The sequence below is a fragment of the Lytechinus pictus genome, chromosome 10, assembly GCF_037042905.1.
Source record: "Lytechinus pictus isolate F3 Inbred chromosome 10, Lp3.0, whole genome shotgun sequence".
Lineage (NCBI taxonomy): Eukaryota > Metazoa > Echinodermata > Echinoidea > Temnopleuroida > Toxopneustidae > Lytechinus > Lytechinus pictus.
Window position 1 is genome coordinate 7814386 of NC_087254.1, and position 25505 is coordinate 7839890.

Here is a 25505-nt window from a genome sequence, read left to right on the forward strand (position 1 = left end):
ACTCTTTGCATGATCCACACCGTGGACACTGTCTTGCTGTCCACACTCTTCGCATGATCCACACCGGACACTGTATTGGTGTCCACACCCTTCACATGATCCACACCGAACACTGTCTTGGTGTCCACACTCTTCGCATGATCCACACCGTGGACACTGTATTGGTGTCCACACTCTTCGCATGATCCACACCGTGGACACTGTCTTGGTGTCCACACTTTTCGCATGATCCACACCGTGGACACTGTATTGGTGTCCACACCCTTCACATGATCCACACCGAACACTGTCTTGGTGTCCACACTCTTCACACGATCCACACCGAACACTGTCTTGGTGTCCACACTCTTCACTCGATCCACACTTAACACTGTCTTGGTGTCCACACTCTTCACTCGATCCACACTTAACACTGTCTTAATGTCCACACTCTTCACACGATCCACACTTTGAACAATGTACCTTCTTTAGAAAATATAACCTGAATATGATGATTTTACACAATAAAACGCTTTTTAAAATTGTTGATACAACGCTGTTGTTCAAACAGTTAACACAAGTGTTTAAAATCTTAAACAACAAAGTTTTAATAACAAGTTTTTAATATTCAATTCTCAACAAATTAAGCCTGGTTGTTTAGAATCTTAAACTGCAACTCATGTTAGGTTCATATAGTAAACACCGTTGTATAAATTTTGAACAGCGTTTTCACTGTGTAAAACAATTTTTTACTCAAGATTATTGTTATCGTACATGTATGTAAATGGAACTTATGTCAATCAAAATCGATTGTTCTATCACAGCTTCCAATATCCCAAATAAATGTCAAAGGACGCGTATTCCCATTTACCCATTAAAAAAACAAGCACAATTTTTGTTCATATCATAAAAATCTCCATTTTCAGAAGCATGCATCTTGCATGTCTTGACAACGTGAAAAACTGACACAAACAACAAGTGTAATGACAACATATTCAAACAGTACAATTTATCTCATCCAACATTGGTCACATAAAGTACTTGGGGTCTGTATCATAAAGCTGTAACAGCCGTCATAGCAACTGTGCAACTCTTTATTTCTTTATTTTTCTGTATTACATTTCTTAAATTTCTTTCGGTGAATTGAAAAATAAATGAATGGACCAGTTGAATCGATTAATGTATATGTTTATGAATTACTTATTTTACTGGTAACCTTGATGTCTTTTTTATGAATTTATTTGTCCGATCTCTATTTGTATTTCACTGCTGTTTGTCACTGAAATAATCAATAAAAAGAATACTTTAAATTAAAATAAATCTGTACCGTTACACCAAAACAGCTAGTGACATGAGCAATTGCCAATTCGTCCCCGGCCCACTCACCACATGGTGTACCTTCATTTAATCTAATGCAATCCCATCCATCAACATTTCGTCTAATGACTATTTCGTCCAATCATCACTTCGTCTAATCACCAGTTCGTCTATGACCATTTGGTCTCATAACCAGTTGGTCTAATATTTGTTTTATTTTCATTATTTTTGCACAATTAACACTAAGTCTAATTAGACCAAATGGTATATGGACTAAATGGCTATGGGACCAACTGGTTAGTAGATGAAATGGTGAGTGGAAGAAATTGCAATTACACCATGTGGGTATTGGACGAACTGATGGTAGACCAAATGATAGTAAACGAGCTGGCAGTTGGACGAATTGACATTGGACCAAATGAAAATAAACCATGACATGACATAGCAGCCAATCACAATCAAGGTTACCATATATAGTAGTTACAAGAATTACCGTAGTATATTTGACACGGGCCCTGGAGAGAAGAAAACACCTTTTCCGAAAAAAAACGAAACAAGCTTCGATCTCTTCTTGTACCTGTGTACTGTATATCCAACATCATACAACGAAATTTCATCCATATACCCATCACAACACATAGGATATGGTTACCTGCACCAATGCCTGCATGGACGGTGCTATATTTTGATGGGATGGGGGGGGGGGGTAAGAAGAGAGGACCTTAATGAATGACAGGGGTAAAATAGAGTTGTACCCGTCATAAACTTCTCATTTCCTACTCATCTTACTTCTTTCACTCCTTTTTTTTAATATATTGTTTGTGTACTTGAAAATCACAGGGGCAGACGTCGCTACCCCCCCCCCCCGATCGCGTTTGCCCCTGGTTTACCGGGAACATATGACAGTATGATAACACCATTGATATCTCCCTCTCACCCATGGGGGTAATGGAACCCCGTGGCCCACACCGAATTGGATACTTGCTGTCCCGCACATGTAATTTATATCTCCACTCGTTTGAATCCCTTTGGGAAGTACTGACTGCATACAAGAAATCCACTTCCGAAAGCACAAATGATGCCATTTCAAGGGAGTGCTTCCAATGAACAGCATTAACATACTTGCATATACACAACTAATTAGCACAAATGAGCTGTAAATATCAATCAGTGATAGCCGCTGTCCTTTGATGCAAGCGTGGTACCGTCGACAAAGTTATATGCTTATTTGCGAATCTTAATTTCCCAGACGGTTAGATGATGATCTCCTACATTATGATTTGTTTTAAACTCATTCATCAGAAAGTGCCACCTCATGATCAATTCGTTGTCCATGTCATCTGTCAATCACCAAATGTATAATGCTCATTGGGGGGGGGGGACAAGCCTATACCCCAATCTTATCTAACTTGATCAAATCTTTAGCATAATTCAATCATTCGTGATATCATATTTGCATTATCATGAAGTCCAGTTGTTTTATCATTATTTTGATACCTAAAATGATAAAAACACCCATTTTGATTTTGATGTCAAAATCAAGTTGGGCAAAATAAATCTCAGCCAAGATTTGTTTACCATGCGAGTACCTATAGCGTCCAAATCGAAAACCATATTAGCATTGTTGGCGTTCTTCATGAAAAGTATACTCTTCTTTTTAGGTGGGGCACACTGTAATAGAATAATAAGGATGATTGCTTACTTACTCTTGTCAATTCGAATGTACAAGCCATGATGGTCATCAAAAACACTCCCGTCCGTTAGGCTCCTTGCCAGGTCTAGTGTGTATATGCTCTCATCCGATAGAGTACATCTGTGGTCGTTGTAGGTATGGACATCACGGAACTTGATGGAGAGACAGGTGAAGGATTCTTCTTCCAGGCACTCCAGGGCACATGCCTCTGCCGATATGTTAGGGTTCTCGATCACCCGACTATCGTAAGAATTGAAACGTGCGTTGGGGATCAGCAGGAACTGGGATAGGGCATCCGTTATACCTGCAACAGTATCGAAGAAAATTGTCTTAGAAATTGATAACACCGCCCTGTCCTTTAATCTGGTTTTCCTTATCCTTCAATCAAGTCCTAATTTTATATGACCCCTACCTTCTCTCTGTCTTCTCCTAACCTCCTCCCTCTCAATCCCTCCACCCCACTTCCTCCCTCCCTCCTTCCCTCCCTCCCTCTCTCCTCCATCCATCCTTGCCTCCCTCCCCCGTCCCGTCTTTCTTTGCCGCATTCTACCCCCTCCCAATATCTGCACCAACCCCTCCTAAATTGTCTTCCATCCTCGCTCGCCCCCTCTTTATTAATGTCATATCCATGTATCTCTGTTTCATTTCTGACATGACGAAGTAGATCTATTTTAATAGTTTCCTACTTATATTTCCTATATCGTTACATGGTGTAACGTCAATGATTTACTGTTTCCATGGTTGTAGCCATTTTTTCTGTATCGTTCAGTTAACGAAATATATGCGTACTGCGATATGACAATGTCATTCACTTTAATCATGTATCCTTTTATCCCTGTTATCTTGTATTCCTTTTGCTGAATAAATTCATGATGATAATAAAAACCATCTCGACTTACACTCGTCTATATGACAAAAATCTTGATAGATCTCGCTGCTCTCTGAGGTCTGGTAATAACACCACGGCCTATCACGGTCGTCTGGGTTCCGGCAAAAATTCTCGTCAAGCCCTGGTTTCGGGGGAAAAACAGATTTGACATGGGTTTTTTGTTTTCTTCAGAGAAGAAGTGGCAGTTTCAATGGAAAAATTGCCATGAGTTTGTGATGTAATCGCCATTACCTGTGCCCACCCGTCTACATAAACGCGTTGTCACTGAAATATAAGCATTATAAGTTCGTACTAAACATAAAAGAATCGTCGTGCCTTCAGTACTATTGGGGTAAATACTTAACCACCATCCCCCAAATAATGCAACTGAATAATAATGAAATTAATTTACAAAAACGGAATGATTAATAGGTTAGATAAATCCATGTATGAATAAACAAAATCATCAAAAACAAACAAATGACAAGTGGAGCTCCTCTGGCAGTCTAACCTGCATTACGCGATTCAATATAGCAGCAGTGCTGACTTTGAAAACTACTATATAATACTCATTCACAAAAAACACCATTCATATAATGATAAAATACTACGTTCATTGACCCTAAATGATATTTAACCTTGATCATGTGACCTAAGACTTGTCATGCAGTGATACTTGATTACCCCTATATGTCCACAATTCATAAACTATATCCATAAACTTTGAAAGTTATGACAGCAATTTACCTCCAACATTGGCAAAGTTCATTGACCTTAATGACGTTTGACCCTGGTCATGTGACCTGAAAATAGCACATGATGTTCAGTGATACTTGATTATTCTTATGTCCAAGTTTTATGAATCAGATCCATAAACTTTCAAAGATATGATGGCATTTCAACAAATACCCCCAACTTGACCAAAGTTCATTGACCTTAAATGACCTTTGACCTTGATCATGTGACCTGAAACTCGCACATGATGTTAAGTGATACTTAATTACTCTTATGTTCAGGTTTTATGAATCAGATCTGTAAACTTTTTAAGTTATCATGTTAATTCAACAAATACCCCCAACTTGGCCAAAGTTCATTGACCCTAAATGACCTTTGACCTTGATCATGTAACTTGAAACTCAGGCAGGGTATTGAATAATACTTGATTACCCTTATGACCAAGTTTCATGAACTAGGTCTATATACTTTCAAAGTTATGATCACATTTCAAAAACTTAATCTTCGGTTAAGATTTGCTGTTGACGCCGCCGCCGCCGCCGCCTTCGGAAAAGCGGCGCGCGGCGTCAACAGCGCCTATATAGTTTCACTCTGCTATGCAGGTGAGACAAAAAATAAATACTTATATAAGTAAATAAACAGATGATTACGGGATTTCGTTAATAGTTATGAAAAATCATCTTACACCCATTGAATATGACCTTTTTTGTTTTGAAAGACTGAATTTGAAAGTATATATTGCATATACGAATTTGTAACAATATTACAAATTCAATTATAGTATGTACCTGATGTAGTACTCTTTATAATAGTTGAGGTGTATGATAATGTTTTTAATTTTCGTAAGATGTTAACGATGTCTTTTATTCTTTCTTAATATGCTACAGGGATATAATTCAATGTATATCTTGGTTATTAGTCATGATAATTATACTTGCTTATTTAGCGTTTTAAACTTACTTTATCAGAAGTCTTAAGTCATGAATGCGTTATTTTAAGCAATATTTAACTTGAATTAATTACTTGTCTACTATGATATTCAAGGGACCCTGTGCTTTATATTTTATGCTTTGTTCCTACTACGTATTCCTATCTTCCAATGTAATGTTATTTGTTGTCGAAGTGAATGAAACAAGCACAAAATATCATACCTGATTCTGGATAAAGTGTGCTTTCGGTCATGTTCTCCCAGTTGAGACAGAGGAAGCCTGATTCGGTATATTGACCGTAATCTCGGTAATCTTGACCGCTTCCATTCCTACAGCCAGCATGTGCTTCAAGGGAAATGATACAATGTAAGCATGATTACACTCCCATTCAGCACAAAATCTTACAAAAATATTTCATGATTCAACCTTTATTTCTTCATTCCATATTTTACATATTACATACAATAATCAAAGACATAAAAAAGTGAATATAAGCATAACAAGGTCATTGACGTAAAAAACAAAGAAAGGTGATGGGTCACTGCAATAATATTTTCAAATACATTTTATTTGAAAAGATAAGATTATCAAAATGTGAAAATATCTAGCTTTTTAACTAACAAGAAAACAATTTTTCATAACGTTTGGCACTCTTTGGAAATACTATTACAAATTTTCATCAAAAATATATTACTTCCTTTGAAACATTATCGCGATATTTTCACAAACATTATTTATTTTAAAGAAAATATAATTAAAAAAATATGACAACTGGAACATTTTGGACTAAGAATTACATTACAAAATATGATGAATAGTATGTTGTATCGATGTTATATGGAAATGTAATTACAAACATATTATGGGAAAGCATTGCTAAGAACTTTTTACAAAATGTAATGAAAATATGTTATGCTAGCTGGTACGATGATGATTATATTATCACAGTGAGGAACATCAGTGATGATAAAAAAAGGTATGATGATCCTCTTTCTGCAGGGAAATAATAACACCCACTTCAGTTTTATTTATTACCATTATCACCATTTTCATTACGCCATGTTTTAATCATTCTTATAATTTAAATAATCATGCACTCACTACCTAAAATCTACTATGTGAACCCAGTTAATACACTGCTAAAACACCGGTGTTGATTTGACACCAGCACGGAATCTATATACGTCCACACCAGAGAAGTGTTAAACAACACCAGTTTGGTTTTGGTCTAACACCAGATAGGTGTTATAGAGCCTGTTCAGACCGGCAGAGATAGCGCGATCTAGCGCGCGCTAGATCGCGCTATCTCTGCGGTGTGGAAGGTACAACGTCGTTTCGGTCCGCCCAACAGCGAGCCACGGCGAGCCAAAACGGCGTGGCACTGGAGCACCTCTTGGGGTGGTCCACGAGAGATAGCGCGGTCTAGCGCGCGCTAGTTCGCGCTATCTCTGCCGGTGTGTGAACCCGAGCTACGATAGCACGCCGGAAGTCATCGTTCTACAACGCCATGAAATAAACGTAGGCCGGCTAGCATATATGCATAATAGGCACAGCGATATCGAGCTCTCAACTAACTAGTACGGGTTCGTAAAAGCGCGCGAAATCTTTGACCGCTCTGCTCTGACCTCATGACGTCACGCGTCATGGCAACAGGACCTCTCAAAAAAGGGGGTGCTACGATAGACCGCGCTATCTCACTGCGGTGTGAATCCGGCGAATGCCAATGGGCGGACCGTGGATCGCGCTACGATAGCGCGATCCACGGTCCGCCCACGGTCCCCCCTTGCGGTGTGAACAGCCTCCTACAACACCAATTAGTATTAAAACAGGATCGGTTTGATTCCAAACTGGTGTTGTTTCAATACTTCTCTGGTGTGGACATATATAGATTCCAGGCTTGTGTTAAATCAACACCTGAGTTTTTGCAGTGTACTAATTCTGAAAATTCATCATAATTTCTATCAGGTCATGTTTTATTCATTTTTATCATAAACATTTCAATAATCTAACACTCAATATCTAAAATCTGCTATAACCCCATTAATTCAGTGAAATTCATCATCATTTTTTATCACGGTATTTTTTATATTATTTAAATTACTTCTATAATTAAAAAAATCACAAATTTAAGTATACTATGCGGACCCCATTAATACTCATTCTACCAATTCACCATTATTTTATCATGCCATGTCTTAATACTTTTTATCATTTCAATAATTAAGTACTCAGTATTTTAAATCTACCATGCGGATCCCATTAATACTCATTCAGAAAATTCATCTTCATTTCTATCAGGTCATATTTTACTCATTTTCACCATTTCAATAAGTAAGCACTCAATATTTAAAATCTACTATATGAGGGCCCCATTAATACTCCTTCTGAAAATTCAAGGTCAAAACTGTCGGTATCAAATGCATGTAAACACCAAAAAGGAAACTGATCGCCTTTTGAAAGCCATAAGAAGAGTCTTAAAGTAAGGTGGCATATAATTATTGAGAGTATCTTGATACCCGTTGTATAGCTTTTTAGTTATTGAGATCATATACTTGCTGGTATTATCATAGAAAACTGGAGATGATGATGATGAGGGTTTATTTTGTGAGATATACCAAACACGCACAGCTTTCTGAATGGCAAAATCTTCCATTATCATGCTCACACGAATTGCTGATAACAGGAATATTGAGGAGGTATAGCGTATTTTGAACAATGTCCGGAGTCAAATATATAAAAGGTTACTTAAAAAGTTCAAAATAAAAACTTGTAATCAGTGAAGCAGTGCCAGGCGAAACTTTGATGTAACCCAGAAATAATCTCATATCAACAGTTCACTGTAAAATGTTAAAGGATTGAGTAAAACCTTACCCACTATTAGGTAAAGAGGGAACGTTTAGGTTCGTTGGGTGAGATCTTGCCTCATAATGGGCAAAATGCATGTTTTATGGTTAAAATGTCAAAGCAATATTGGGCAAAATGTACAAAGCAATTGCTACCAGCATTTTACCCAAGAAATATGCATGTTTCTTCTGTACCAAATATTGGGTAGACCTTTTTTTTTCAGATTGAAGCTAAACCTGAAAAATTATACTGATAAAATTCACTAGGATGATTCACATCAAGATGATTTACATCAGAATATACAGTATGTATTACGGGTGGTCGTTCAGGCACTCAATGTTACACACACGACAATAAGCTATACGAATGACTGAAATATGAAATGACCAAATGTTTCCCAACACATTTGCAATAAAATAAGCCGAATATACAAATTTAATCTTTAAAAATATGAGTATTAACACACATTTTTACTTAAAATTTTAGCTTTCGAACACTTTGATGAAGTATTAGAAATAAAGTGACACTTTCCATCATCCCTATAGGCGAAACTCTGAGCATGGATCATATTCCAGTCGCTGAAAATTTTATGCTAGAACGTAGGCCTTCTGACAAGAAGGTTGCATATTCAACTTGCATTAATTAGGGAGATAAGAAATTCGGACTATACATTCTTTGGCTTATCTATACGGGTCTCGATTAAAATTTAATCGATGTATTCTTCTAATTCTATCATAAAGATGAATAATACCAATATCGATCAATTTTAATCATTCTTAATGTATATCACGTACCTGCACATGTAGCGATACGACAAAACCCAGGCTGCAATACTCCGTTCATATTCATAATGTAACACCATGGAGCCGAGGAATTTCCTGCAACACGGCAAGAATTGTTCTCCAAATCTGTAAAAGAAAATCGTTTAAAATTAAAATTCGAAACTTTGTACGTGTCTCAATCATCGAGTGACTATTGTAGAGAAGATGTGGCTCAGTGGACAAGTTTCCGGACTTAGAACCATAAGGTCGGGGTTCCAATCCAAACGCAGCACTCGCACCCCTTGGCAAGGCGTTTATCTACATTTGTTACTCTCCACCCAGGTGTAGGAAGAAAATTCCTTGGATACTCGATGCGCGCGCCAGACCAGGGTGGCCGTTTTGCCTTGACATGAAAGCCATGTACTATTCTGTTTTTGTTTATTTATTTATATGTTTGTCTTGGTAAGTGTCACGTTTCCGCCTTAGAGGCTTCTTTATGAACCATAAAAGTGGACGTGTCATTAGTGACGTACTTTCCATTAAAAAAATCAACAAGAAAAGTTATCAGGAAGACACAAATTTAGCCTTCGGACAATGTTCTCGTATGAGTCATCCATTGGCATTAGATTAAGATTTAACAGGTTAATGGAATCGCATTCAGTCACATTGATTACATAAATTGAGTGAGATAAAATTAAATAGGAAACATTTTCGCCAGAATATGTAATTACGTTTTTGTCATTATGGAATTGCGGTAACTATAGGCTAGAGCAATTGATTGATATTTACAGCAAATAGAAAGGTCAATTCAGAAAGCAAGAGTTCCCATTCTTCAAAAAGGGCAGAAACAATAATGATCTAATCGTGCATTACTTAACGAACATTGTCAATATTCTAAATACGATAATCAACGGACTTTAGTAGTATATTAATGAAAATCGACGTCGGGGTTTTTAGTGCGACATCTTACACCACTTCCAGTGCAGACCGAAGGGGTGGGGGCAATTGCTGAACCCGATCAAATCAATGCCGTATGATGAAACTTTTATCTTTACCATCTTATCCATTTATCATGTTTATAGGGACCTTAAATCAAATTTATTTGCACATCAATGTAATAAATATTTCATAAATGAATTTTGCTCAAAATTCGGAATGTTGCTTCATCTCCCAAGATAATCTTAAAGATTATTCGAAATCTTTCAATTTCATATTTATCATTGTGATATTTCCACGTTTTTGGAAGTTTATATTGTGGCCTGTGATGGCCTATCATTTCATATGGCACCCTTATTCCCGATAGTCATGATCCTATTTTTTTCATTTTCATCTCACCTTTGACCAGTGAGCAAACGAATTTTCATTGAACAAAACTCGACTATTAAAATCCTATTTGCTCTTAATGTTATACATTGTTTGTTCATATCCTTCTAAAGTTTACATTATTGATAATATACCCTTACCATCCTCTCTATTTAATGCATATAATATTTTAAACGACTGAAGCAACTTTTTTAAACGACTTCATCACTTACAATTTTTTGGTAATAAAGGTTTAATGATAATCATATCGACTCAATTAGTTAATGCATGTAAAGCCTACTATTGATACATCTAATTTGACAAGTTTGATATAAGAGACGGACTAAACGTGACATCGGTTAAAGGAAATAAATTTCCTATTCATCCCGGTGACGTGATGTATAGCATGCTACAAATATTACTGAAACAGGGCCGATGGCGTCAATCGGGAAAAGTGACACTTAAGGCCTATATTACATTCAAACCTCCGGATATAATACGTTTAATAGGTTGAATTACACAATGTCCATTTTTTTCGCTTTCAAGGTAGGATTGTGTAAATGTCAATCAGTATACGATATTGTCGTTTATTTTAACATTCGTGGCACTCAGCAACGTTATTTCTACCGCCCCCTCCATCTCTCTCTCTCTCTACACACACACACACACACCCCACACCCACATCCTACTCAGTGAGCACAGTGTGACGGCACTGTATTTCACACTTTGCTCACATAATCATTCCATTGTAATAAATTGGAACACTTTTTCACACTGCGAATATGCAATGATTTAATGAAATTGTGTTAAAGTTCCTAATTTATCACAGTGGAATGAAAATGTGAATACAGTGTGGAAAATGTATAAACTTAGTCTCATAATGAAGAGTGTGATGACAAACGCCTATCGTATAGGCCTACTGAGAAAATCCATTGGAAATATTTCATAAAAACCCTAATTAACCATGCACTATCGAATTGTTTGACCGCAATATTAATTCATTTTTTTTAAACAATCACACATGGATAGCATGACATGATCACCGTGACACCTCACCCAATAACAAAATGCAAATTACGATGTATTGTAACCCTATTGCCGTGTCTTCACATCATTTCGCATAAGCGTATGAGACTTTTTAGTAATGGTTAGTCATTACGCCTATATACATTTTTGAAATAAATTTCGAATACGAGACTAATTTATTTTTAGTAATGGTAAGTATATTATTAGGCCTATATACATTTTTGAAATAAACTTCGAATACAAATTCTATCAGGATTATCGTCACAAACTATGTGTTCAATTAATCATCTGCTTAAAACTTCGATGCGTATATGTATTTTCCCCTCAAACTATGGAATTGAATTTAAATGCATATTCATTAATGTGCAAGATAAGTCAACACACTGTGATCACACTGTGTTGATCAAAGGCAAAACAGTGGTAATCTTCTTTACAGCCTACACTGCAAAAACTTCAGTGTTAATTTAACACCAGCCTGGTATCTATATCGGTCCACATCAGAGAAGCGTTGAAACAACACCAGTTAAAAATCAAACCAATATTCGTTTAACACTAATTGGTGTTGCTTGAATGCCACATTTGTGTAAGCCTAGCAACCGGTGTCGTTTCAACACCTCTCTGGTGTGGACCGATATAGATACCATGCAGGCTGGTCTTAAATTAACACCGGCAGTTTTGCAGTGTAGAACTACACCTGTAATTTACTCAGGTGTTGTCTTTTTGGTGTTAGTTCAACACAAACGGGTGTTTCTACATCATATTTGATTGTTACTTTAACACTCTTTGGTGTTAGGTTCAATTTCCAGGTGTAATTTTAACACCTCAGTGTATGGTCCTCCATAGGAACACCAACTGGTGTCATTAGTTTATTTACAGAGCACTATGTGGAACTATATGAACACAATGAGCTGAACATTTGCCACACAGGGGCTTCTTCCCTGGTTTGGCACTTTGTGAACACACTGTGACAAATGAATATCACTGATCGAAAGCTGTGTGTTTGCCGTTATCAAACTGTGGAGAAGTTCAATCACACATAGACCGTTTCGTTGCATGTCAAGCATGCGTCATTGCATCACACTGATCCCACACCGTGTTCACACTGTGGTCACGCTGTGTCAATACAGTTTACTAATATATTAATGAACTGATATTTTCGGCAGTTGCCATAGCATAACCTTCTGTAATTTTTGTTTCTGTTGGGTTAACTCCCGTATAGGAACTCGGCAAAGCAGCTTTCCGCTACACCAACGCCAAACTGGTATATAACCAATTACATATGAAACATTTTACGTCAAGGTCAATCAGTCATATATTGGCTAACCTTTCGCGATTCAATGAAGAGTTTCCTTCAGTATGTCAAATGTTTAAAATGATTAAATTTTGCCTTATTCGAACAATGAAATGCAAAAGAGATATTAAGTATGTGGCATTATCTGACGTGCATATCACCACGATGTGTATCAATAATTGTTTAATAACCAGGATAAAATGTCATAATTATATCAATAAATAGCAAAAACAATATTGGTAATAATAATAATAATACTGATAATAATAATAATAATGGTTACATCTATACAGCACTACTAAGCTCTTTATATTCATACTCCGGTCTCGGGTCATCGGATCATGTCATGCCCGCAAAAATGTAAGTACTTTCTCAATTCCCTGCGGAGCATTCCAAAAAGAGGCACAAGACTCAATTTCTAGGCATACTTCACAATTTCATTTTTTATTCAATTATTAATAAAATAATAAAATGTTATGCTTTTTTTTTATCTTAATTTTTTTTTTTTTTTTTTTTGGGGGGGGCAAATTCCCCCTTAAACAGAAAAAAAAAAGAAATTACAAAAAGCTTCCATATTTACCGTATCCATCTAAGAGCTCTTCGGCATTGGACCAGTTCCCGATTATAGAGGACCAGGTTTCACAGTACTGACAGTCGAGTGTGCTGCCGGTTAAAACACAAGACACGTTATGATTGCCCAAGTAGGACCAGCTGCGGCGGTTGAAACAGTCCCACTGACCTATAACAGATAAAGATATGAAAATTCAAGTAACATTCTTTTTACTCTTATTTTCTTCAATCTTGTTGTTTTCTTCTTCTTCTTCCTCTTCTTCTCCTTCTTCTTTCCCTTCTTCTTCTTCTTTTTCTCCTTCTTCTTTTTCCTCCTCCTTCAGTTCTTCCTCTCTTTTTCTTCTTACTCTTCATCTTCCGTTTCGTCTTTTCTCATTTTTCTTCTTTATTTCATCTCTCTATGTTTTATTCATCTAGCTATCAATGTTGTCTCTGTTTCTTATTTACTCCCACCCTCTCTCGATATCTTTCTGTTTGTATGTCTCTCTCTCCCTCTCTCTCACCCCTATTTTTCTCACTTTTTCCAATTCACTTCATTAAAATAAATATTCAATCTCTTTCATTTTCACAAAATATCATTGTCAACATGAATTTTATAGAATCATTTGTCTTAAAAACAATAATAGATTTGTTCACAGACGAAGGCGTAAATCATTTAAAGCAATAGCTTGTGGTCTGATACTCCTGACATGTATAAGCCTACAATATATTGTTTCCGCACTTTTTGAAAACTATTTTGTGGTGTTGTTTCTTCTTCACTTTTCACAGTCGACTTACTACACTTATACAATCATGACAATGAAACAGTTTTCAAACTGTCCATTCAACCACACGATATCTATAAGTTGCATTATTATATTGTTTTTATTGAGGCAGTTCAAGTATCATGCAGTGAAAATTATATTCTATTGATACGGGGTTTTTTTCGGCTGTAGTAACAGCCTTACGAATAACAGGTTGCATGGAAATGCAAGATAAGTATAATACACGGAGATGAATTAAACATCACATTGTTTTCATTTTAAAGGAAAATGAAACCCTTGAAACTAGCTGAATCCATATCAAAGAGAAAAATCAAAGAAACATATTGTTGAAAGTTTGAGGAAGATTGAATGAATAATAAGAAAGTTATGAGCATTTGAATATTGAGATCACTAGTGCCATGTAGATCCTCCCATCGGCAATGCGACCAAGATCTGTGATATCACACACGTACAACTCCCTCATTACTTTAGTACTTATTTCACTTATATTCTCACTTTTATAGAGTCTATCACAAGGTTAGGTGTTTTCTTTATGAGATGACAAGTACAGAGGTTTCACAACATTATATCATTGATGAATCGTTTGTCATATGATTAGAATGAGCAAAAAGAGATGTTTTGGGGTATATTTTCAGTGTCCGAATGGGAGAGTTGTACGTGTGTGACATCACATATCTTGGTCGCATTGCCAATGGGAGGATCTCCATAGCATTAGTGATCTCGACATTCAAATGCTCATTACTCTTTTATTGCAAGTCCTATTTTACTCAAAGTTTTGTTGATCTTATTCTTTGATTTTTCTGCTTTCACAAAAGCTAACTTGCTCCAAGAGTTTCATTCTCCTTTAAAGAGTAAATTATTGCTCAAGGGAACTTTGATTTTTATCTTCAAAACGATCATTCTCTCATTTGATTTCGTAAACTTGGCCACTGGCGGATCCAGGGGAGGGGGCACGAGCCTTGAGAGTCATAATCAAAATTGTGTAATGTAAATAATTATGCCATTTTACCCACGTGTTAGTGTGCCGCTCTCCCCCCCCCCCCCCCCCTCTTGAAAGCGAGGACTTTTTTTTGTTGTCAAATTTTCATCGGGAAATGTGCCCCCCCCCCCCCCCTCTGGAAAATCCTGGATCCGCCCCTAAGTTTGGGAGTAAACAATAATCGATGTGTAATTACGTGCAATGTCACAGTTGGTTGGAATGCAGATATTTCCATAGAGAACTGTTTAGCCAGTACCCTGGCTTAGCTGTTTATCTACTATACGGACCTACATGACTGTATCTATCAACATAACACACTTGCGCTTAAGAAAAAAAAAAACTTGCGCTTCGGAGAAGGGGTGTGTGTCACAAACAAAACCTAAACACCAGCTTAAACTCTTTTGACATGTGAAAGACTTTGCTAGTACTGATGTTACCTTTGAACTTTCACGTGTCATCTTATTTTTTTGTTAAATTGTCGCAAACTCAATAAACAGATATCATTTTGTTAAGATGTGGTTGTAAATCATGTGACTCTGGTAGCAAGATGTGTCCTATGAGTAATCAGGTGGGGAGGGGAGGGGTATATACTCAGATTTGAAAGGGTAGGGTGTGTTGCTCCAAAATCTGAAAACACACGCTTAAGAACTATAAAATAAGGTATTTAAGAACTAGATGACCCCAGAGACGGTGGAACCGGGGGGGGGGGAACTTGCCCTCCCCCAAAAAAAAATCCTAGTCGGAAATAATGCCCTTTATTCAAATGGAAAGCGCTCTTTTTTCAAAATGAAATGTGCCCTTTTTTCAAAATGAAGTAAAACAAAATACATTTCAGGTTAAACAAATTTCGGCTAATTAATGATCTTTTAGTAAGGTACTCATTCTGTTCTTGGTTACAAAAATGCTTAAAATGTCTAGTTTTCAGGTTGGAATATTACAAATTTTTAGCTCGCGCTATTCGATTGGTAAGATATGTATCCTATTAATCAGTAACTTTAGCTCGCGTCAATGCTTAAGTTAGATACACAACCTTTTCATGATAACAAAAACTGCTTGGAATGTTTAATTTTCATGTCTTATTTAATAGAGTGTCCAAAAGTTTGAGCTTGCGATTCGCGCTCGCAACATCTCGCAAGGATGTTTAACAGTAATAAGCGCCATAATTGACAAAAAACGAGTTTTAGAACCTCAGATTTGAAAAAAAATCTGTTTTTTGTCTGTTTGCACCAAAATGGCAATTTTGACATATAAGTGCCCTATTTTGGTTCCCCCCCCCCCCACGAAAATCTGTTCCGCCGCCCCTGGGTGACCTTCTGCAAATGGGGATGTTGTGAACTGGAATTTAACATGAATGGAGGTCTTCGAGAACTGACTGGCGAGGCAAGAGGGGGGCTTAAGGACCACACATACCCATACTGCCATGGGCCAAATCATAAGAGCCCCCCCCCTCCCACGTGAATAATCATATGATATGTCCAGATGAAAATCAACATGCGAAAAAAAAAATCGATATTTACTACTCTACTCGTATCATAGGCTTACAAAATTGCACATTTCTCATAACATATATACATGATATACGTAACGAAATAAACGACCGAATAAGAAAAGGTCAAATTGAGATTTGTGAATATTTATTTGTGGGTTTGTTGTGAGACATCATTCTTTTTTGTTTTCGGTTTAAACGATGAGAGGTCAAAGTTACAAATATTCATGCAGGAAGAGTTGAACGGTTTAATACGATGCATCAGCCACATGTTTGACCCAATGTAACTTTGTTGTCATCATCACATGTGCTGACTATCCACATAAAAAAAAAGAAATTGAAATAATAGCATATATTAATATCAGAAGCCTACGAAGCAAGGTGGTCGATGTTCAGCATGACTTGTTAAGCACATCTGAAACATGGTTGCTACATCGAGATTAGCATAATTTATCTCACCTAAGACGAGAAGATTTAGATTGTGACGAAATTGAACTGATGTGGTTAGAAATAAAAAGGCACCAAAGAAGTTCCATGTTTGTTGGAGTATAGAAGACCGTCCAGTGATGTAACATAATATTTCTTTAAAAAACTCGAACAAAATGTTGATAATTTATTTTCTATTACAAACAATATTGTTACTTTAGGGGATTTTAACTGCAATGTGATGACAAACAATCATTTATCAAATAAAGTACAGGAGTTTCGTAATAATTTTAATATGCGTCAAATCATAAATTATTATACTCGCACCCCCCCCCCCCCCATAGCAAAACACTTATTGACTTAATACTGGTTTCAGATACAATACCCTGTTTAAAATCAGGAGTTCAAACGCTAGGAATCCGTGACAATTCTTTAGTTTATATGGTACTACACGGAAAGGCTTCATTATTGAAACCTCTAAGAAGCAAATTCCGATCATTCAGAAATTTTGATGAAGAAAATTTTAATGAAAAATTGAATGAAATCGATTGGTCTGAATCTGAAAAAGACGTTGAAAATCTTTGGAACAACTTTAAATCTATGAAAGTGGTAAAAACACGCCCGTACGTTATACGGGTGTACCGTGGATCAATCCTGTCAGCCAGACAACGGGATTATTTCCATAGAAAACTCTATAAAACCCAAAACCTTCAAGGCTGGGAAAATTTTAAATATTTCCGCAATAAAGCAAATAATCTTATTAAAAGACTATAAAGGATTTTTACCCAAAAAAATTGAAGAAATGCGGAAATAATGTTTGCCAAAATTGGCGGTTACTTAAACAATTATTACCAAATAAAAAAGAAATAGGAGAAGTGAAGATAGTTAAAGATGACGTATCGATTACAGACAAAAGTGTCATTGTTGAAATTTTAGATAAGTCATTTAATGAATTTGCAACGAACCTAGCACAAGTACTCAAGTTTTAAAATATATATATATGAATATTATGAATACAATGTTCCTAACTGATAAACGTTTCGTATTTGAAGAAATAAGGGAAGAGTTTGTACTAAAAGAAATGCAAAATATTGATATAAAAAAGGAGTCTGGGGTTAATGGTCTGCATCTAAAACTGTTGAAAAAAATGCTATTCATATCGCCAAATCGCTTACAAAATTATTTGATTAGTCGGTCTCAACCGGTCAATTTCCAAAAGAATTTAAGAAAGCGAAGATAACACCAATTCACAAAGGAGGTACTTTTGAACCAAAGAATTACAGACCGATTTCGCTTCTACCGACACTATCTAAAATATTAGAAAAAGCTGTCCATCAACAACTTAATGCTTATTTAAATAAAAAATGGTCTTCTGTGTCATAGTCATTCTGGATTCAGGCCTCTCCATTCGACATCTACCTGTTTGACAGAAATAGTTGATTTTATTTTGAATAACATGAACTCTGGTCGAATAACGGGGTCTGTTCTTTGACCTACAGAAGGCGTGTGATGTAATTTGGGGCAGTATTTTACCCAATGCGGGAAGCATATTGTCCAGTAAGGTTTTAAAAAAATAAGCAGCAATTACTTTAGAATGGGCAAAATTTTTATCACACTGGATAAATAAAAATTTCCAAAAGAAATGCCCAATGTTGGTTGGACACATAATTACCCTCATATGGAGCACTTTTACCCAATATATTATAGAGTGTATACTATACATCTCTTGTAAAATATCACTTTCTTGCTTGCATAAGAATAATTAAACATTTTGATCACCAGAAATCATTTTTGAAACAGTTATACTTTGCACTTATATAATATAGACTATTGCTGTACACATAAGGGTGGAAATCTCTCCCCAAATGTATGGGGGGACCAGGGGCTGGAAAATTTGACAAGAAAAAAAAGGTTATCACCCCAAAGTTCATGTTATTTCGACCTTAATAAATTTGACAAGCAAAAAAAAAGGTTATCACCCAAATGTGAGGTCATCTCGTCCAAAATACATGTTTTATTTCGATTTTGAATGACGTATTTCTTTCCATTATAAAAGACAAAAAAAAGTAGGGGGACATTTGATATTGTGCCCCCCTATTATTTGGGTAGGGAGCGCGTCCCCCCCCCCCCCTGGGATTTCCGCCGATTGCTGTACAGCGTGGGGAATAATAATAATAATAATATTACCGACCACAGAAATGGCAAAATAGATATGCTCGCTTGGTTTTGAATACAGACTACATAACTTCACAATGTTCTTTGTTAACTACACTCTACTAGCAATCTGTTAAACAGAGGATTAAATACCAACAGTGTATTCTAGTGTGTAAAATGTGGAATGATTCTGCACCAACATACATGCATAAGACCCATTGTTTACAATACTGGACATTCCGCCCAAAATCGTCTACAAATACCATACCCTACATCTGAATACAAAAAAATATCATTCTCATTCACTGCATATTCTATATTCAATAAATTACCATTGTCCGTACAAGACCCTCATAATAACTTTAAAAAACTAAGCAAAACTTTATAACATGCTCCAACTTTACAACCAGGGTGGTGTTTCATAAAGCTGTTTGTAAAGTTACGCACAACTTTACGAACGACTGGAACATGTTCTTATACATATATCAGCTACATAGGGATATATCATATAGCACAAGAAAGGGTCACCAGTCGTGCGTTAATTCATTCGTAACTTACGAACAGCTTTATGAAACGGGCCCTTTGCCCAGTTTGGGAGGGATGGGGAGGGTCAGATGGCAGCCGCACTTAATTATGATTTATGCTTATGTTTTCAGATTTTGATTTATGTTACGCTATTTCTTCATGTTCATTTTCTGTTATCTATCCATTTACCATGTTAATGTTCTGCTATTTATTTATTTTTATCATGCTTATGTTCTTTTATTCGCGGAGGGCTTCGTTGTAAATCAGTTTTATAACTGAACCGGACTTCAATCCACTGTTTCATCGATTATGTTAAATAAAACATGAATACATAATGATAACAATAAATACTAATTGCGCAAAAGATGAAGACTCGATAAAATTCATGTGCATACTGAGTCACAAATTATATACTGTAAAGTAAATTGAATATCTGAATAGCATGCAAGTTCTACTTACCTTTAGTTAAATCAGAATAAACGATGATGATGACTACTAAAACAACACAAAGAAGAGGAGATCTTTGAGAACGTACCATTGTGACTAAAAAGTCTAGTTAAATCCACAATGATTAATAAATAACCGCGCGATCGATGTAGAATTCAATATCTATACAAGTACTCCTTATATCAAACTCAAAATTATTAGTCTTTTCGATAAAGCGATGCTTCATGAGACAATGCAGGTGGCAGTTAGAACCCTTTTAACGAATATAATATGACGAATCCATATTGTCGCCCAAAGTCTGAAAATATATCATGGAATATTACATACAATGACTGGAAACGAATGGGTACGTTCGTCCACTCTCTTTACTTCGACTTATCCCGAGTGCAGTCACTGCAAAAACTGTTACTGGCACCCATGGACCATAGTAGGAGTTCCATGCTGAAACAGCTCGGTTTTCGCAGTCGTCTGTCTGATTTTGAAAGCGCGCGCTCAGTACATCGAAGGGATAGTGTTTAGTGCGATTAGGGAATTGTTGTTTCATCCTTGGTATAAATAATGGTACAGTGAAGTTCGCCCGTGGGGACAGATGTAAAACTATCATACAAGTGTCATATCCCATCAAAAGGTCAAGTTACAACAGCAAGCAGTGTTGTTCAAATGTTTAAGATGCAGCTATAGCGTGACGTGGCCGGGTCTAGAAGGGGGTGGGCGCAAAAAGAGATATATTGTAATTTACTAATTTGATTCATCATTTTATATCTCTATGAAGGGATTTAAAATATACGTATTTAGGATGTAGACAGGGATGAGGGAGCTGTCCCTTCCAGTGTAATATTTAGAATATATGAATTTCCATCGATTTTGAAGTTTAATATTCCGTGCCATATGATGGTCGGCCGCCTATGCAAGAATAAGGCAAAGATTACACAATTTTTAATCACGTATTGAGCGCGCGAACTATAATTATATTTTAGTTAAATAAATCGCGACAAGTACTGATTTGCCTTTTATAAAGATGAAAGACTCCGTTTTTGTCTGTTGAGAGAAAATGAAATCATGGGGCATTTGCGAATGTAGGGTTTGTCTATATTTGTGGAGAAAGCATACAAACGTCAATTTAAACACAATGACACACTAATCTGCTCTAAAGAATTCCATAATACCCTTTTCACTTCTTGGGCTTCTTGGTCTGTCTTCCCATCTCCTATTCTAAATTTGTTTATTTGGTTTTGTCAGCCTAATGGTATTTTATTTACTGGATTCTCTATTCGCGGACCGTATACATCAAGCCAATTCAAGTAAACGCGCGATCCCAAGAACTTGTATAGTGGGGCCTACCTAGTCCCCCCCCCCCCCCCGAAGACTAGTTCTCGGAGTACAGGTTTTGGGGGAGTAGATCGAGGTTATTATTATCATTATAATGCAATTACTTTTTAAAAGTCTCGCTTACTATTTTTTTTTTTGCTTGTCAAAAAATTTTGGTAGTACCTCCCTAAAATTTTGGTTGATAATTATTTTTTTTTTTTGCTTGTCAATTTTTTTTTCTGGTACGAAATCCTTTATTTGTGGTTGAAGACCTTTTTTTTTTTGCTTGTCAAATTTTTTGGCGGACGAATTTGCCCCCCTGTGGAACATTCTAGGTACGCCACTGGTAAGTCCCCCCCCCCCCGGCCCCCCGGGTAAAGTTGCCAGCATTTTATTCTTACTGTTTTATGCGAGATAGTTTTTTTTTCAACGGAAGGTCTAATGGGGACATTAGTTTTTTTTCGTTTTTTTTCCTTTGAATCTTGAATACGTCACAGTCGCACAACGAAAAGGGACTCCAAAGAACCGATAAAAACTATAACGTTATTTCAAATGTTTTTTCATCGATTGCTTTGGACACAATTTCATTGGTATGAATGTGGCGAAAATAAGAAGCAGTGGCATATGAGCCAATCAACATTTTTTTATTCGGGAGCATGCCAGGGCGAAAAGGGTAAACATTTATGTAAAGGTGCGAGCGAAGCGACCGAGCAAATTCTTTTTTTAATTCTAAATATTAGAATCTAATTTTTTAGATAGATTTGGACTTATATTCAGAAAATAACTTCTAAATTCCACCCTTTCCCTTTTCTCCTGTTTTTCTTGGCCTTGAATATTTTTTTGGGGGGTACATGCCCTCAAGCGCCCCCCCCCCCCACCCCCTTTCTGCACGCCAGTGATAAGGAGTTCAGTTTTGCTTGAGAGATGTTTCGATGGCCGGTGGTGAAATTTAATCACCATGGGTCAACTCATGATTACGTGACCATGTAGGGGGGGGGGTACTTGATACCTTTTTTGTTACGTAATACCTGTGATCCCCATCTTATAAATCAAAGCGATTTACAATACACTGCACATCCGACGACAGAGCGCCGTCCAAAACGAAAGCTCGTTACAGTTCTCTGATCTTACAGGTTATTAGTATGATTAGTAATGTAACCAATGAGAAAAAGGATCATCATGCCCTAATTACGCTGAGAAATCGCAGTCTCATGATACATAATACAAACAATGTTTACAACATGAAATGACCAACCCCTTATAAAATCGAAGTAGGCCAATGTTGTATAAGGCGTAAAACAACTTTTAAACTCACATACTGCACTGCAAGAACTCCGATGTTGATTTACCACCAGCCCGGAACCTTTTATGTCCACAGAGAAGTTCTATTGAAACAACACCAGCCTGGAATCAAACCGATGCTGTTTTAAAGAGATGCTCCGGTCTGAAGATAGTTATATCTCAATAAATAGAGCAAACTCACAGAGCCAAATGCTGAAAATTTGATCAAAATCGGATAACAAATAACGAAGTTATTGAATTTTAAAGATTTGCATTATTCCGGTGAAACAGTTCTAGGCATGTCTTCATGAATATTTATTAGGTGGGAAGATAATGTCATATATCCCCACTTGTTACTTTGTATTTTATTATATAAAATTAGGATTATTATTATTTTTTTAATCTACCAAGAACCAAAACAACTGGATTGACAACTGATTAATTGCATTATTCATTTCTTGCTGCAACATATTTCATCATAATGGAGACACATTTACACATTTATAAAAAAAAAATGAAACAATTATGATTTCATGTAATAACATAAGAAATAGGAAAGTGGGGATGTGACATCATCAGCCCACCTATAATGAATATTAATGAAGACATCCCTAGAACTGTTTCACCAGAATAATGCAAATCTTTAAAATTCATAACTTTGTTATTTGTTATCTGATTTTAATGAAAATTTCAGCATTTTGCTCTGTGAATTTTACTCTTTTTATTTAGATATAAATATCTTCAGCCCAGAGTATCCCCTTAAAACTATTTTGTGTTGTATAAACACATATCTTGGTGTTAGACCAAAACCAAACTGTGTGGACATATATGGATTCCGGGCTCAAACACGGGAGTTTTTGCAGCGTGTGAATACACAGCGAATGTAGCATCTATTTTGCTAACGTCAAATTAATTGATTAAATGATTGATTGATTGATTGATTATTTGCCTGATTGACTGATTGATTGATTGATTGATTGATTGATTGATTGCCTGAATGAATGATTGATTGATTGATTGATTGGTTGGTTGGTTGGTTGGTTGGTTGGTTGGTTGGTTGGTTGGTTGGTTGGTTGGTTGGTTGGTTGGTTGGTTGGTTGGTTGATTGGTTGGTTGGTCGATTGATTGATTGATTGATTGATTGATTAATTGATTGCCTGATTGATTGATTTTCTGATTGATTGATTGATTGACCGACTGATTAACTGAATTTTATGTATATTGAATGATTGATTATTTATCAAATGCCACGTCCACTCCACAAGCACAGCACCAAAGATTTTCAACAAAACCGGATACAAATAAAATAACTATAACATTTTGAAGCTTCAAGCCCTTCCTCATCGATTTTTCCCCATTACTGCAATACCTTTTCCCCCCTTGTTAAAAAATTCATGGCTTGATAATGCTTGTGAGCTTAAATATCTTATTGTCCTTTTGATGATGTATGGCTTATCACTTATTCTGATCCTGGAAGCAATTTTTTTTCCTTCATGCATTTTACATTTAATTACCGCTAATTCTCTAATAGGATCGATGCCGGTGAAGGGTTAAAGGACTAGAATACTTAATAAACGGTCAGCTCATCCCCCCCCCCATTTCTCTCTCTCTTTTCTCTCCCCCCCCCCCCCCCCCCCCCGCTCTACAATTTGCAGTAAGGTTGAAATCGAAATACTTTGAAAAAAGTATACTCATTTTTGCATATAGGCCAAGTGACGCTTTAAGTTTTGTAGGATTCTCTGGGCTTAAAATAATCCTATTTAACTCAATAGAGTAAAATTCGCTGAGTGAAAAGATGAAAATGTCATCAAAATCTGACAACAAACGAGAACAAAGTTATTGAATGTTAAAATTTAGCAATATTTTTTAAAAAGAGTTTTTCGCACGCCGTCATGAATATGCAATATGTGGGTTTGTGATGCCAGAAATCATAATTATTTCATACTTTCATGCATGTATGGCAATGTCCCCCTTGAAGCAAAATAAGTTTTTGGTCATTTTTTTTTCATTCTTGAAGAACAAAATATATTTAAATAGATATAATTTCATATGATAAAATGCAAAAGAATAAGTGGGGGTATGACATCATCAGCTTGCTCATTAAAAGACGGGATTTCTCAACCACATGCACTTATACGCGAAGCTTCAGAATGTTCATTTTTCTATTCCCTTTTTAAGAATTAATTGTTGGGTTACATTAAGGACGCATTGCAAAAGGATTGACATCTGATTATTTCATTGATTGGAAAAATTAAATCAAGTCTGGATTGACTAGAATATTGGGTAGAGAATTAGATAAAAAGAAACCTGAAATCAGCTTAATACGTGAGTTTTCAACAGTCCTTCGTATTCTCTCCAGCATAACCTACTTAACAAATGTTGATTCCTTTTACTTCTTACAATGTGCCTTGTCTGGATTAGGAATGAATGACAGGCTGGGGGCTCGGGCAATTGTCATAATAATTAAGGTGGACATCATGATCCAGCCCCTATCCAGCATGGATTTCCAAAACTTCGCACCCTCATCATCCTTCGACTTGTCGCGTTTTCCCGTTCTTGATTATGTCTCAAATAATTATATTTTCATGTTTTAAAGTATTAGTCGTTTTCCTGATTTTGGCCATTGTTATAACATTTTTATTAAACGCGGGTACATCGATCGCTCTACCGCGAATCTCTCCCCCACACCCTTTTCAGGTGTTTTTGTTTTAGTAAATGAGCATGGTATCCCCCTTGCAATAACAGACCCATCCCCCCCCCCCCCGGCCACCCCAACTCCCGATCGATGATGGCATTGAGTTAATCTTTGGTTTCTAAATA

The 25505-nt window shown here is 36.4% G+C and overlaps 1 protein-coding gene across 1 annotated transcript in view; it reads right to left on the reverse strand.

The window, feature by feature from the left end:
• LOC129269692 (uncharacterized) overlaps positions 1 to 20737 on the reverse strand; it is an 89871-nt gene extending 69134 nt beyond the window's left edge. The window contains exons 1-6 of the mRNA XM_064105229.1: positions 20109 to 20737; positions 13326 to 13484; positions 9160 to 9273; positions 5744 to 5866; positions 3889 to 3999; positions 3003 to 3293 (exon numbers count right to left, since the gene is read on the reverse strand). Coding sequence (XP_063961299.1) covers positions 3003 to 3293; positions 3889 to 3999; positions 5744 to 5866; positions 9160 to 9273; positions 13326 to 13484; positions 20109 to 20187 — 877 coding nt within the window. The 5' untranslated portion in view covers positions 20188 to 20737. The remainder of the gene's footprint in view (positions 1 to 3002; positions 3294 to 3888; positions 4000 to 5743; positions 5867 to 9159; positions 9274 to 13325; positions 13485 to 20108) is intronic.
• Between the last annotated feature and the right edge of the window lie 4768 nt (positions 20738 to 25505).